At 46.1% G+C, this 16,443-nt stretch overlaps 1 protein-coding gene across 1 annotated transcript in view; it reads left to right on the top strand.

Annotated features, from left to right (window-relative positions):
• Positions 1 to 16,443, top strand: part of ABCA13 (ATP binding cassette subfamily A member 13) — a 324,555-nt gene that overhangs the window by 96,974 nt on the left and 211,138 nt on the right. The window contains 3 exon segments of the mRNA XM_057732590.1: positions 2,550 to 2,689; positions 11,812 to 11,925; positions 12,878 to 12,968. Of these exon segments, the coding sequence (XP_057588573.1) occupies positions 2,550 to 2,689; positions 11,812 to 11,925; positions 12,878 to 12,968 (345 nt within the window).

Raw genomic sequence — 16,443 nt, 5'->3', positions numbered from 1 at the left:
TGGGCTTTGCAAGACCCCTGCACCCTTGAGCACAGGGTGATTCTCTCACCTGTGATGCCGAGGAACTAGGTCCAGGGAACCTGAAGCCCAAGCCCTTTTGGTGCTGGCAGAATGGCTGTCTCATGAAGCCAGGAGAACTGTATGTGGTTTCCCTCAAATTTGCCTTCTATATGAAGCTCAGTAGCAAATAACAGCAGCCTTAAAAGCGATGTCCTGGCCCCACTTTAAGTGGATGCATTTTAATTAGAAAGAGGGACTAAACACACTGGTAAGGGTTTAGGTTTAGACTGTTCAGCCCTACCAACTAGTTGTGCATCTTTGGTCGTGTGACTTCATGTCTGTGAATCATGTTTACCTCACGTATGACATGCAAACATAGTACCTGCCTCATAAGGTTGTTGTGAGGTGTGCTGGGGCTGATACCTGTACATGATGGTACTGGTGTGTCCCAGTATATTAGTCACTCTTCTGTGCTGCACAGTCAAGTCAGGGGTTTGGGACAACACACTCATCACCTCATGGTCTCTGTAGGTCACAGTCTGAACACTGATCAGCTGGGTCTTCTCTCTGGATTGCACAGGCTCCAGGGAAGGTGTTGGCCAGGGCTGAAGTCTCGTTGGAAGTGGTTGTTGGTAGAATTTGGTTCCTTGCAGCTGTGGAACCCCTGGAGGTTGCATCTTCAAGGACAGCAGAGCATCTCTCTGACTCTGAGGCTTCCGGTCTCTTTTAAAGGGTTTAGCTGATGACCCAGCCAGGATAACCTCCCCTTTGATCACCTCCAAGTCAGAATCCCTGCACCGTGGCCGTGTAACCTAACTGTGGGTGTGGTATCCGTGATATCTGCAGGTTCTGTCTGCAGAACAAGGCCACAAGACTGTCTTAGAATTACGCCTACTGTACCCAAGACACCTCTTTACATACTTGTGCCTGGGTTGGACAGAGGTGTTGGTGGGACCGGAGGAAAGGAGAAAGTGGAATTATGTAGAGGTGGGGCTGCAGGGTCTCCTCAGAGCTGCCCTGGAGACAGTGTGTCCGTGTGTTCACCAGCTGATGGATAGCCTGATAGTGGTCGAACAAGATATAACGTGGCAGTGTAGGTGCATATTAAGGCTGTTCAGGTGGAATAATTTTGTTGTCTCCTTCCCTAATCCTCATTTCCTCCTTTTTTTTCTTCTTGCATATGGGTTTTTTGAGGATTATTATTTTGTTCATCAAATCCAATCATCCAATCATCTATCCATCCATCTATCCATTTATCTTTCCATCTTTCTATCCATGGACCCATCCATCCGTTCATCCATCTGGTCATTTAGCTAACATCAAGGACCCGTTTTTCTTGGTCCTTTCATATATTTATTTCAAATGATTGCCACACGAACTGTAGACAATATCAGTACCCTCATTTTTTGAGTACCATGAGAGAAGCTCAGAGAGGGCTAAGTGACTTGCCCAAGCCCACATAGCTCACATGTGGTAGATGTCGGGATTCCTGGTTTCAGATTTCTTGTTCTGTCCGTACATATGATTATGTCTTTTCCGAAGTAAAAATTGCTGCCATCTATATTAAGCTTTTAATTTAAAGTGTAAGTTGTTAAGATACAAGTAAGAACAACCTCTGTAATTAATGCTGTAAAAAGTCATTATGTAGTCATGCTCTTAAATTATATTTTATGGAATTATTTTTATCAATTTTATTGTATTTGTTGAATAAAAAGAATTTTTCTTTTCAAATGGGGAATTTAGGAAAATGAAACTAATAGTGAAAATTATCACAACAGTAATTTTCATATCTCAGGTGTTATAGATCATGATATCAAAGCTAAGATAATATTTTCATTTTAAGTGTTCTCTTCAGGAGTAAAAGAACTCATTATACTGAAGTATTTACCACTAACTAGCTTAAAACCTTTAAGATTTGATTATTAATCATTACTGTGGTGAAGGCTCCACCTTCATTAGGTACCTATTGGTTTAGTCTAGTAAACCTTCCACTGAAACCAGCCAGCACAACAGCAGTATGGGTGCCAACATGAGGACTTGATGTTTGGGTGAAAACAAGGCGATTTAATGTATCAGAAGCAGTCAGTGCAATAATTATGTATAGGTGCAGCAAAGGAAATTCAGTAGCAATTTATAAAGCTGATTTCATAAGAAAAACCTAATTCCAGTCTCAATACTGTGACTGTTGAAATGAAGATTTTCTAGATTAAAAACCAGATGCATTCCCTTTTCATTACTGTTTTCATTTTCAGGTGTCTTTGTCATTATTTAGTACTCTTACTGATGACAGTTTAAAAATGTGAAGGTCATACTTTCCTCTCTTTCAAAGTATTGAAGGGAACATGGTAGTTCAGAGTTTTGAGACAAGAGCTGCTAAAGACAAGAACAAGAAAAAATATCTCTAAACTTACTGCCCAATTTTAGAATTGAGTCCTGAAAAATTATATAAACCACTCATTGGAAAGTCTTGGCTACATGAGTGAATTTCCCTGTCATCCTGGGCACCTGTGTCATGAGTAACACTTTTTTTTTTTTTTCAATTGTGACAGCACCGTTTTGCTTGAAGATTTATCAGGAAATTCTACAGTCTCCAAACGGCGCTTTGGTGTGGTCTTTCCTAAAACCTGTGTTACACGGAAAAATACTGTACACACCAAACACTCCAGAGATTAATAAGGTCATTCAGAAGGTGAGTTTGAATGAATGAGGGTGTTACAGACCATACAAGCGGTACAGTGGGAAGCAGCCTGTTAAAATATTCAACATGATTGTTGTGTAGCTCGGATCACACAGTTTTCTTATGTGGAGTACAGTTTATTTTGCCCTGAATATTTTTTCCTGTCCCCCTTGTTGTTGAACTTGGATGTGCTGTGTCATTCTCTCAGAGGACATTTCGGGGGCAGGAAGTATTATTTGGAGTAACTAATGCAGGGAGGACACTTAGACAAAAGTAGGCCGGTTCAGGTGGTCCCAGGGAGACGTGGAGAAGACGTGGAGACAGGTGAGCATCTGCTTTGCTCGGTGCGTCTGGTGATGAAGGAAGAGTCCAACCCTGTGTGTGTGGTCTGGGTCTGGCAGTGACGCTTCCCGAGCTGGTGGCAGGTGAGCTCAGGTGAAGAGGCCAAAAAGCTTCCCTGGAGGAGTCTGGACACCGCACAGCTCTGCGTGTTTTCCCTTCCTTATGTTTCTTACCTTCTCAAACCCATTTGATGCAGGATTTATCATTGTTCATATTTGCACTTTCCTTTGAGATGAGGGTGCTGTATTTTCTGGGGGTCTTGTCTCCTTGTCTCATAGTGGCTTATGAGCCTGCAGGCACCCTTGAGGGACTTGAGGCGGCCATGGGGCCTGTCAGACCCAAAGGAAGAGACACCAAGTTCTATTAATGCTAAACTTCCAAGCTTCAGATAGTACTGACACCTTAAAAGCTAAAAAGTTAGTGCTGGTGTGTGGTCATCCGAGCAGTTGCATTAGGTTTGGTCAGAGTAGCTTTTACAAGTTCATGTTTCCTGCCCTCATGGTTGCCACAGGGCCTCTGTTTCCTGCATGTGACTTAGTGCAGGGCTGCATTTGCTTTAGTTTATTCTGAGTGTGCTTAATAACGTCTGCTTTTATCTTGAGAATGTCTACTCAAAGTGTGGACTCTCACAGTGAAGGGACATTATGAATCTGGACATGTGTCAGGAGTTCATCCTTTCAGTGCTGAGCTTCAGAGGGGCCTGGAGCCAAAGCCAGTGTTACTCAGGTTATCTCAGTGCCACAGGCTTTTAAGGGATGTGCATAGTTGAGAAATTTCACAGAAAATGGCTCTATATCACAGCTTTATTTTAAATTCAAATTGAAAAACAGGCCATGAATTTATTATTATTATATATTATTACACAATGATATTATCAGTAATATATTATATGTGCCATAGTATTACATACCGTGCTGTGTTCTGTGATACAACGGTTCGTATGACAGCCTTGCTTCTGAAGAGCTCACCCTGCAGTGGGGAAACAAGACAAATATCTGAAGAAATAATTCAGAAATAATGCGATGAGAGATTTGTTCATTGCAGCACAGGGCATGGAGGCGAGCAACTCGTCCCCCTGGGAAGGGGGATTTGGAAGAGCATTTAGGGGAGGGATATGCAGGCCTGCACGGGGGAGTGGGGGTCGGCCACGACAGGTGTGGTGGCGAGCGTGTCCCCGGTTCTGCGCATCAGACTCTCGTCTAACGTACTGCGTGGCTGGGAGACCCTAGAAGCTCGGCCAGCTTACGGTGCATGAAGCCACGTCACCTGTAAGGATGGAAGGGCCTGTGTTGTATGTTATTTACTCCTTGGTCTTATTGTCTCCATTACGACTAGGAGGAACCACATGACGTTGCCATATTTGTAGGAAAAAACATATAAAATTGGTAATTTTCTCTGGTTCGACTTGTAACTCTGGGGGCGGCACCAAGCAGCACAGTGTTGTGAAGAGAAACACGTGTGCACGTCGGGAAGCCTGGGCGTGGCCCCCCCCCCCCACCTGTGACTGGTCCCTTGTCACTGTCCCTTTAAAGAGGCCTTTGCCTCCCAGTAACGTGGAGTCTTGAGGGAGACCCGTGGTTTCTGGGAGACTCGAGTGTAGTTTTGGATCTTCTCTGCGAATGCTGTTTCTGGATAGACTTTGTTTCCCGGGCTGGGACGGGGGGTGGGAGTGGTGAAAGGAAGGAGAAGGAGCTGGCACAGACCAGTGGTTCTCAGCCCGGGGTGCGGGGAGTGGGGAGCTTTGCCCCCAGAGCACCTGCAGCAGTGTCTGGACACAGTTTTGTCCCCACAACCAGGGCTCGCTGCTGGCATCTGGGGTGGAGGCCAGGGAGGCTGCCGGACACCCTGCAGGCACAGGACAGGCCCTTAGTGAGGAGGGTTAGTGGTGCTGAGGCTGAGAAACCCTGGAACACAAGGGCGTGTAGAGCTGGACGGGGGCCCTGGGGCGGAGACAGACAGAGCAGGGGTGGCCAGGGCAGGCAGGGCTGGGGCTGGGGGTCTCTGCCTCACTTGGGCGTGTGTCTGGAGAGGGGTGGCCGCTGGTCCTGGGCCAATGTGGTGGCCCGAGTGCAGGGGTCAGGCGGGAGGGACCCAGACCGTCCCTGAGGACCTGCCGCGAGCCCTCTGTGGTCGGGGTGTGGGGTCTCAGCCTGGACTGGAGCCGGGCAGGCGGCTGGAGGCCTAGCGTCAGGGCAGGAGCTGAAGTGAGTACCAGGCCTCCCATGTGCTGATCCCGCAGGTCAGGCCGGCGGCCCCCTTGACGGCCAGACAAGGGCCCCTCCCTGCCCCTGCGAGGCTGGGGGCCCATCCCTGGACTCCACTCCTGGAAGATGCTGTGTGAACAGGGAGGGGGTGCTGTCAGGCATCTGGGGCCCTCCCCCATCACACACCTGGGGGGTGACAGTGGCCTTCCCTCCACGGAAGCAGAAGCACCTGTTCTTTGCAGACCTGAGCTGTGGGGTGTAGGATGTCAGTAGCATCATGTGTGAAACACCTAACTGGGGTCCAGGCCCAGAGCAGGTCCTGGGAAAGGGCAGCTCACCTTGTCACCTGCACGCCCATCCATTGTCACCCTTGCTTCTAGCAAGGACTGCAGCTACTTGTCAAAGATGAAAAATGTCAGTGAGGTGGGAGCTGCCCAGGACTGGAGTCTGTGAAAGAAGCCGACACAGGCTGGAGGCACACGTGCCCTGCACATAGGACTGTTTGTGTGCACAGAGCTGTGTGACCCCGGGAGGTGGGGACCGTCCCCGGGAGCCCTGCAGAGGGAACGGAATTCACGGCCACCCGCTGTCAGACGGCAGGCATCTGAGCAGTGATCTGAAAGCAAGTCTTCAGTAGTTCAGCCCAGAGCAAGATGCTGGGGTGGGTGCAGTGTTCAACAGGGAACATTTGATCAGAACGCAACAAAGCTGCCCAGAGAAGAAGTGACTACACTTATGAATAGACTAGTCTGATATAATCCTCCGTAAAGCAGCACTTCCCTAAGAAAGCAGTGTCAGTAGGTCTGTGAATGCACTTGTCTGTGAAACTGGATGACCCGCAGCCCCGAGGCGCCCCTGCTCCTGCATAGACTTGGCTGTCTGTGCACTGCCATCATCTGTCCTCACCTCCAATGCCACAGGGTATGTAAGGTCGCAGCCGTGAGGTGGCAGGCCCAGAACAGACAGCCGGCCATGTCCAGGCACAGTGAGAGATGAGCACCCTTGCTGGTCCGCGCTATAAACTGGCCCCAGAGCTGAGACAGGCTCTCGGGGTCTCCCCACAGCCTTGGCCAGCCAGGGCTCCAACTCATGTCCTTTGACTCCAAACCCCTCTTGGGCTCCTCTGGGTCCCTTGGTCCTCATTGGAGGAGAGTACAAAGTGGGGTCGTCAGTGCTTGACTCTGGAAGGCGGCCTCTGCACCGAGAGGGCTCTGCTCTTGCCAGGCCCTCCGCGGTGGGTCACTGTGCCATCTTCCTCTTCCTCTCCAAGCCGGCACACAAGATGTGCTGTCCTCTTGTGGGTGGGGCTGCATTCACCAACATTTTAATTGTTTAATCACTAAAAAAGCCCATTAGGAAATGAGCAAAGAATATACACAGAGAGTTCACAAGGAAGGAAAAAACCCACGACGGCTCTTAAACATGTGAAAAGATGCTCAGACTTATTTATAGCAGGAAAAATGTAAACCCCCAAATGAGATACCATATCAGGATGATAAAGGCCCCCCAATAGATCATACGTTGTGTTGGTTGAGGTATTAGGGGACAGGCATTCTCAGGCATTGCTGGGGGGAGTGTTGGCACAGTGTCTGTGAGGCCACGTTGAAAATATCTATTCACATGTGAAAACAAGGACGTTTGAGTGGGGAACAGGAGTGGGGAAGCAAGCTCTCTGTCACTAGGCGGTGGGTAAATAAATGTTGGCACATTCATAAAATGAAAAACATGCAGCTTACTGGAAAGAATGACTTAGATATAGACTGGGCTCCGAGATATACTGTTAAACATATTTCAGGGAGGTGTGGAAGAACGTGGGGTGTCCCAGTGAAGAAAAGCAGGTCACCAACGTGTGCACCTGTTCTCCTAAGTGTACAGAAAGCTTCAGGACGATGTGCAGGGAGCTGAGGGCAGTGTTTCCTCTGGGCTTGGAACGGGTTCCTGGGGCACAGAGTAGAAAGGGAGATGACCTTTTCACGAAGCACTTTGAACACTTGGAGTTGGGTATTAGGGAGCAAGAGATGTGCGTCTGACCGCGTCCAGGGAAGTCTTTCCATCCTGCCGCCTGGCATTGCAGTGGATTCGGGTGTCAGCTGGGAGGAGGCAGAGCGTCACACGTGTGCTTTGTTGTCTTGAAGATGCTACCAGGTCCCTCCGCCAGGACGCCCGGTGCAGCCGACCCTCTGTCCTGGGGAAGGTCAGGCCGAGGCCCCTTTGTTTCTAGGGCCGTGGAGCGACCTTCCTCTTTTCTCCTGATCCTGTCGAGATGCAGAGGAAGGACCTCTTTAGAGAGAAATGGGTTGTGGGGAAGGGGCTGTCCCCTCCCTGGGTTCTGCCCTTCCTGATTCTGGCCAGATCAGAAAAAAGCCTTTCTTTTATTTATTATGAAAATCCCTACTTGCTTTCTGTTCAAATCTTCAAATTCCTCTGCCTCGTTCCCCTCGGGAGCAGTCAGCAAATGGTCTGAATTCTGAGGAGTCTGATGCACATGAAGAAATAGGGAAGGCAGCAGGAAAAATAAACCCTAGCGAAGATCTCGTGCTGCGACCCAGTTCACTCGTTCCTTCCTTCTTTGCTTCCTCCTCCCGCCTTCCCTCCCTCCCTCCCTTCCTTCTTTCCTAACAAAAATGAACTGTGAGTAAGAGAAACTTAGGGCATTTTCTAAAACCAGCAGTTATTAGGTGGTAAGTAGGTGAAAACAGAGCTTCACGCGCTGTTTCTCCCAATGAGACAGACGTGGAAACAAGACTTGAGGTTGTGGCATCTCAGATTCATGCCCACTTCCGGGCAGGGCTCTGAGCTCAGAGCCGTGTCATCTCCCTGTAATCTTCTGAAGGTTTTGCTCAAGTTCTTGATTCTGTAATTTTTAAAAAAATTTATTATTGTTATTTAAAAATTTTTATCTTTGGCTGTGTTGGGTGTTGCCGTGCACAGACTTTCTCTAGTTGTGGTGAGCAGGGGCTACTCTTCTTTGCGGTGCATGGGCTTCTCAGTGTGGTGGCATCTCTTGTTGCAGAGCATGGGCTCTAGGCCCTTGGACTTCTGAAGTTGTGGCACACGGGCTCAGTAGTTGTGGCTCACAGGCTCTGGAGTGCAGGCTCAGTAGTTGTGGCGCACGGGCTTAATTGCTCAGCAGCATGTGGGATCTTCCCAGAGCAGGGCTCAAACCCGTGTCCGCTGCACTGGCAAGCAAATTCTTAACCACTGCGCCACCAGGGAAGTCTTGTAAGTTTTTGTATTTCACCAGTTTGGGGAAGTTTTCAGCTGTTATTTATTCCAACAACCTTTCAGCCTTACTCTGTTTCTCCTGTCTTTCTGGGACTCAGAGATATGATCATGGACTCTTATTATTGTCCTACAGGTCCCTGAAGCTCTGGCCACTTTGTTGTCTGTTTTTTCCTCTTGCTTAGATTGGGTGAAGTGTATTGACCTGTCCTCAAGTTCACTGGTTCTGTCCTCTGTCATTTCTAGTCTTCTACTTGAGACCATCCAGCAAGTTTAAAACACTTTACGTTATGGCTTTTTTCAGTTCTGTACTAACCCGTGCTTATCTGTCTTTTTAATAACTTGTATTTCCTTGTTGAGGTTTTCTGCTGTTTAATTTGTTTCAAGACACTTTTTAATTGCTTGTCGAAGCATTTCTATGATAACGGCTTTAAAATACTGGCCAGATCATCCCAGCATCGGATTGATCTCAACACTGGCATCGGTTGTTTGCTTGTGAGTTCTTTGGTTCTGTGTGTGGTGGGTGATGTTCAGTTGTGCTGTGGGCGTTTTGGCTGTTACATTCAGAGAGTCTGTAAGAAGATCTGGAATTTTTGCAGACAGTCCCTTCTTTAGGTTTACCACAGAGGTCTCAGCCTCCTTTGTGGGCAGTGGTTCCAAGGATGGCTTTGTGCTGTTATTTTGATCTGCTTGGTTCATCTGGTGCCCCTAGGCTTCCACGGGTCCCAGATGCTGCTGCCCAGGGGTGGAGGGGTTTCTCCGGGAAGCTCGTGCCTCTCGATCCCCTTCACCTAGTTCACTGGAGACCACCAGTTTATCCTCTGCATCTACGAGTCTGTTTCTGTTTTGTTATGTTGGTTCATTTGTTTAGTGTTTTACATTCCACATATAAGTGAAATCATATGGTATTTGTCTCTGATTTATTTCACTTAGCATAATGCCTTCTAGTTCCACCTATGTTGTTGCAAATGTCAAGATTTCGTTCCTTTTTGTGGCTGAGTAGTATTCCATTGTATATATGTACCACATCCTCTTTATCCATTCATCCATCAGTGGACATTTAGGTTGCTTCCATGTCCTGGCTATTGTAAACAGTGCTGCTATGAACATTGGGGTGCATGTATCTTTTCAAAGTAGTATTTAAGTAACTTGGCTAAGACCACCAAGCATATAACCCAAAGCAGGGGGTCTTGTTCACCACTCATTTTTAAATGCTCTCTGTGTGATCTTACAAAGGCTCAGTGCAGTGCATTAATGTTGCCTCCTGTTCAGTTTTTACAAAATTCTGTTCTTATTTCTAGGCACATTTACTCTATCTTTTAATGATATGTTACAAGGTGTAGAAATATTAGTCACTGTAAATTCTGAATTTATTTCAGAGTAAAATGATCTTTATTCTATTTATCCTTTTTGCAATGAATTTGATTTTTTTACTTTTAACATTTCTAGCTTTTATGTTTTTTGCTTAATTGTTAAAATCTTCTGTTTTTGATTCAATATAGAAATACAGTTGGCTTTGATAGTTTTGTCTCTGCAATATAACATAATCTTAATTCAGAAAAGGGTTTTATTTTGTTCATAGCTGTAATTTTAGCACCTACACCTATGCCTGGAGAGAGACCCTTGGAGGATATTTGTTGAGTAACTTAATTAAATGGGTCTGAACATCCTAGCCTTTGACTTATGATACTTTAACCCACTTGCAGTTGTTGTCATAACTCTGACGAGCTTAGCGTTACTTCATCGCCCTCCGTAGCTTTGAGGTTTATGCTTGTGCTGTGGTTCTTTTTTCCTCTCTTCTGCCAGAGGAATTTGTTCTCGAGGGTCTATTTTCCTCCTTTGTTTTCTGTCTTCTGTTTTTTTAACATCATGTGTATCCTCTTCCCAGTTATCAGTGCTGAGACTCACTTATTTCTTACGTGAGAAGCTTGGCTTCACTCCGTCCCACCTCCTGCATGCACCGCGGCTTCTTCTATGTCGGAGTTTGAAACCTGAGCATCACACACAGTGAGCAGCTGGTGTTTACACTGTTGTTGTAACTTTGCTATTGTAATTTCAATAATTTTTTTCTTTCAAGAATTATCATTGGCATTTGGATGAAATTCAGAACCTCGCTCACTGTTATTTAAAATTAATTCTCTGTCGAGTGGTCTCATGGCGCGTTATCCTTTCTGTGTTCTCGTGTTGATTTAACTTTTGCTCGGGTGTCTGCAGGTAACTGTTTCAGGAGCATTCACAGGCAGCGTCGTCTCTCTGTCCTTGGACAACGCAGATTCTGTCTACATTTTCTCCTGTCTTTCATGAAATCCGTTCCAGATAAAGACCTTCATTCTGATGCCCACACTGGCTTCATCTTTTGACCAGAAGGGTCTTTCCATGTGTCCCCTGGTGTTTCCCCTTCTTGTTCATCCTTAGGAACAGTGGCTCATGCTTATCCAGGTGCACAAGTGACACTGGCTCACGTGAGCCCACATCTCAGGTCCACGTGAAGGCAGGAGGGCGGTGTTGAACGGGCTGCAGCTCTCCTTTGCTGGTCAGAGCCCTGGCAGCAGAGCTGAGGGGGCACAGGTCAGGACTAGGCAGACAGGGGCAGCAGAGGCGGCTGTGCGCTGCGAGGGGCTCGGTCCTGTACTGGGCTTGTCACAGGAATTAGCGGCAGGAGCCTCTTTTTTCTTTCCAGCCCCTGGGCTGGTGTGACCTGTGTGGCATTGTGACCCCAGGGGGACATGGCTGGACCCCCAGATCCTCCTTAATCTTATCTCCTTACCTTTAGACTATTTTCAGTATAAAAACATAATGATGTTGCCATAGACATCCTCATGGATATAGCTTTGCTTAAATTATTTCCTTAGGACGGCGTCCTTTTATTTTGAGAGAGAAAGGCAGGGGTGTTTTTTGTAGGTCAGTGACTATGCATATTTTTTATGATACCAAATTGTTTTACAAAATCTTATACTCATTTGCTCTGCCAGCGGCAAGAAATAAATAATTCAGTTTTGCTTTACCTTTAATAGAGTTGGGTATCGTAAAACAAATACACAGATACTAGTTGAGAATGTGTTGTTTAGGAGGAAATGTTGTGTTACGTAGCCAGAACGACTGGGGACGTCTGCTGTCCCTGAGACTGAGCTACATACTGCGGACACACAGTGAATGGGTGGGCAGCACCTGACAGAAGGAGTCTGGGGGAGAGGGCATTGGGACGGCCACCTTACCCGGGGACCTGTGGCCTTGGAAGATCTTTGCTCTGATGGCCGAGTTGCATGCAATGCTGCTCTCCTTGTTGTAGCAGCCACAGTGCTGAAGAATCTTCCCAATGTAACACGGCTGAACTAGAGACATACCCAAATGTGCTTTATTTTACAGGCAAATCATACTTTTGATTTTGTGGACAAGCTGAAGACTTTATCAGAAACACTGCTGAACTTGTCCAGTGTTTTTCAGAGCAGCAGAAACGGCCAGATGCTCCACCAGCTGCAGGTGAGGGGCGGCCCCTTTGCCACCAAGGGCTGGGAGAGCCCATGCTCAGTTGCGTCTGCAGGACCAGAGTGGTCCTTTAGAGGACTCTGTAGAGTCACGTGGGGCATGGCTTTCCCAGTTAACTGGTAATGTTGACATAAAATGGGATATGTGTGAAAACTTTTTTGTAAATGATTGGTTGTTTGCCCATGCAAGATGTTACTATTGTGAGAATGATCAGTAATTCATTATTGTTTGTTTGTGCTTTAAATTTCATATTAAAGCTTTTTTGGGTGGTTTTTATGCTTTTCAACTGTGGGTCTGTTCAAAACTCATCATTCCCTAATTACTCAGCCATAAAAAGGAACAAAATAATGCCATCTGAAGTGACATTGATGGACCTAGAGATTGTCATACAGAGCGAAGTGAGTCAGAAAGAGAAAGACAAATATCGTATAATATCGCTTGTATGTGGAATCTAGAAAAATGGTAGAGATGAACTTATTTACAAAGCAGAAATAGAGTCACAGAGGTAGAGGACCAACGTATGGACACCAAGGAGGGGAAGAGGATGAATTGGGAGATTGGGATTGACACATGTACACTAATAGCACAGGGAACTCCACTTCGCTGTACTAACACAACATTGAAACTAACACAGCATTGTGAAAAAACTATACCCCAGTAAAAAAATAAAAATAGAAAGTTTTGCCAAAAAAATCAGCACTTCATTCATTTCCAATATTAGTGCATATTTACAATTATAACCTAAGTTGTTTACTTTGTTTTTCAAGATAAAGTCCTAAGCAGATGTTATCCTGTTATTTACTGGGACGTTTTAGAACCTTTTTTCAGATGATTCACTTTTTGTGCTTACCTCTTGTATCATGGAATGTGGAATAAACCTAACAAGTCTTATTCGACAAGAAGAATGGTAAGATTACTTTTGTTAAAATATATTACTTTCCTTTAGAAAGCCCTGAAAAACAAATTTATAAGAAGCTTTGTGGAAAGCCAGCTGCACGTTGATGTAGACAAACTGACCGAAAAGCTCCAGACACTTGGTAAGTGCGGCGGGCGGTGTGTTGGGTCCACTTGCCCAAACGCTTCGCTCAGGCCCACCCTCCGGCCACCAACTTTCTGGGTGACACCGACAGGTCACTGTTTCCTCCCCCAGTTTCTGCTTTCTTGACTATGAGATGAAGAGCTTGAATTAAACATACTCCAAAGTTTGTTCATAACTGAAGCTTCTGACTTGCTGATTCAGGGCTTGAATAGTAAGGGACTTAGTTAAAAGGGAAGGCTTCTGATTTAAATATAGAAATTGAGTTATAACACAGGTTTATAAAGGAAAGTGCTGTCTTTGAGTTAATAGTCAATTGAAAGCAGTTACACTGATTTGAAGATCTGAAGCTTAGATAAAAATTCATCAATCAGCAAACATTATCGCATGTCTGCAGTTTATGAATCCATGACTTCATTTAGATATTTGACAACCATTTTCTGAACACACAGGAGAGTCAGGCTCTGAGCGAGAATGTGGAGACCCCCACGCCCCTCTGCAGCGGTTTTCCAGGCGTGTTCCAGGGGCGCTCCCAGGGGCTAGGCCAGCCGGATGGCGGAACGGAATAAAGAAAGACTTCCTGGAGGGAAGGGAAGGTGTCAGGCCCTCTGGGCCCCTGGCACTGTGCTCGTGCCCAGGACAGGGGATGGTGTCTGCCTGGGGTACGAGGGTTAGCAGAGGGCAAGGCGTTGTATTCAGCCAATACTTCTCTTTTATGAAAAAAATTTTTTGGATGAATTTAGCACGCTAGAAAGTTTAATAGTATTTTGAAATAAATGTTACTGCCTTGAATCTTGTTTTTACGTAAAGTACACTTACAAATGCAGTAGTTCCAGAAAGCTCATTACAGCAGCGGGTCCATCATGAGCTGTGGGGTGAGGACCAGAGATTTCCTGTCCCCATGCAGAGGCTCTCGCTAGTCTGTGCCTGCAGCCCTGCTGGTGTCACCTTGGGGCCAGAGGGCCAAGCGATCCTCCAGCGCCTTGCTGAGAACCACACCACCTTTGAACAGGGTTTCCCACATGGAAACTTCTATTATAAAGTTAGCGGGAAAAACAGTAACAGAAATTCAGACCCTGAGCTTTTCCTACAAGTGTGTCTGGACCCAGAATGTGGGATTCAGATGGAATTTTGAGACCCCTCTCATTGCCCCACCCGAAATGTTGGGGTGGATGACGACAGTCATTTCTCTATCCATCCGACTCTGCACTGCCCTCTGGGAACTGGCCAGGTGTGAACACAGGTGTTGTCACTGTGCAGGTGTGCCGGTTCCTTTTGTAAGTCCCTGGTTGCAGAAATAGCTCACCTTACTCTGGGCATCCTTCTGAAATTTCTATTCCTGTTCGCTGGAGACTGCAGCAGAATGACTGTTTGAAGGTGCATTATTTCAGTTCCTGGGAATGTTTACCCAATCATGCTTTCTTTTTTTTTTTAACAGGATGCATTTTAAAATTATTTTTATTTTTTTGGCTGCATTGGGTCCTCGTTGCTGTGAGTGGACTTTCTATAGTTGTGGCAAGCAGGGGCTTTTCTTTGTTATGGTGCGTACTTCTCATTTTGGTGGCTTCTCTTGTTGCGGAGCACAGGCTCTAGGTGCATAGGCTTCAGTAGCTGCACCACTTGGGCTCAGTAATTGTGGCTCACAGGCTCTAGAGCACAGGCTCAGTAGTTGTGGCGCATGGGCTTAATTGCTCTGCGGCATGTGGAATCTTCCCTGACCAGGGCTCGAACCTGTGTCCCCTGCATTGGCAAGTGGATTCTTAACCAGTGTGCCACCAGGGAAGTCCCTGTGCTTTTGTTTTTATTGATTATTTAATTTTTAAAAAATAGCTCTTTGCTTATTACAAAAGTAATTATGTCTGTTTCAGAAACAATAGAAAATACAAGTAAACCAGAAAAACAATCTACCCATAATCTCATCGTCAGAGATAGTTATTGTAGAAGCCTTGGAGTAATTTTTCAGAAGGTACTATATGGCTTATATGAACACAGGTGCATGTATTTTTATTATTTATTTATTTATTTATTTATGGCTGCATTGGGTCTTCATTGCTGCGCATCGGTTTTCTCTAGTTGTGGCGAGTGGGGGCTACTCTTCATTGTGGTGCGTGGGCTCCTGTGGCTTCTCTTGTCGTGGAGCTTGGGCTCTAGGTGCATGGGTTTCAGTAGTTGCGGCACGTGGGCTCAGTAGTTGTGGCACATGGGCTTAGTTGCTCCACGGCATGTGGGATCCTCCTGGACCAGGGATTGAACCTGTGTCCCCTGCATTGGCAGGTGGATTCTTAACCACTGCGCCACCAGGGAAGCCCAACAGGTGCATATATTTTTGTAAAAGTGATCACACCATCCGTGTCACTCCATGACCTGCTCACAGAAGTCAACTCTGTTGCTGAGGGTCCCCATGTGAGCTGCTGCCTCTGAGTCGATTGCTACATCTGTAAACCATGTGCCTGCACTGGTTTTCCCTGAGGCACTCATGTTAGGGATCGCCTTTGATTTCTCCTGGTCAGTCCCCACCCACGGTGTTAGTTACATGGTTGGAGCGTGAAGCTCGGGTGATTGTCGTCCAGGGCAGAGCCACGTTGTACTCCTCAGCTGACAGCTCTTCACCTCAGTTATCCCATGTCCACATCTAAACCTATAATTCGACTGTTTTTTTAAAAATAGTTTTCTCTGCTGAAATTCTCCCTATTTTCATCTAATTTTTGGACAACTGTATTCAAAGATTTTTGATGTGCATATTGTTAATGACAACATTTGAGTCTTTTATGAGCCTTTCGTCTTTTATCCTCTGGGCTCTTGGTTATTCTCTTTTATGTCCAGGAATAGTAATCATATTTTCATTGACTACCAGACGTTGTGTATGAAAATTGTAGAATAAGCTTTACTTTCTGGATGGTGTTGTTTCCTCTCGATGTTATTTTTCTGCTCTCTGCAGGGAGCTTGGGTGGGGCCACGTCCTTGAATCTAATCGGAGGTTGATTGTGGGAGCCTCATTCTTACCAGGAGCGTTTCCTCTACTACTGGAGTCCAGTTGGGGTGAGAAAGGGTCTCAGGTAAAACTGGGGTGTTCCCTAGGCCCCCACCCTGAGCCCCTGAACATAGGCCCTGCAGGACCCTGCAGGCTCAGGGTCTCCATCCTTAGGAGCCCACGCACCAGACCTGTGCCTCATTCAGGCCTCAGACCGGCATGTCCTGGCTGCCTTGGTAGCTGCTTGAAGCCTTCACACAGATTTTAAAAAAAATCATCCATCCTTTCTAGTTGTTTGTCTTCAGCAAGTTGTCCATCATTATTACTTTAATAATGGAGCCTTTAAATCTGCAGACATTTGTCCTATAGGATATTTTCCTGTCATTTCTTTGAATTTTTCACCTGTATTAAAAAATGTCATTTTTATGTTTAGATTCATTTTTTGATCATTGTTTCTGTTTTTTGTTATTCACTTATTTTGAGTTCTCTGTTTCATGTTGGAGGG

This window comes from Hippopotamus amphibius, chromosome 4, assembly GCF_030028045.1.
Source record: "Hippopotamus amphibius kiboko isolate mHipAmp2 chromosome 4, mHipAmp2.hap2, whole genome shotgun sequence".
In the NCBI taxonomy this organism is placed as follows: Eukaryota; Metazoa; Chordata; class Mammalia; order Artiodactyla; family Hippopotamidae; genus Hippopotamus; species Hippopotamus amphibius.
The sequence above is the reverse complement of the archived record's forward strand: the minus strand, read 5'-3'. Positions and strand labels throughout refer to the sequence as shown.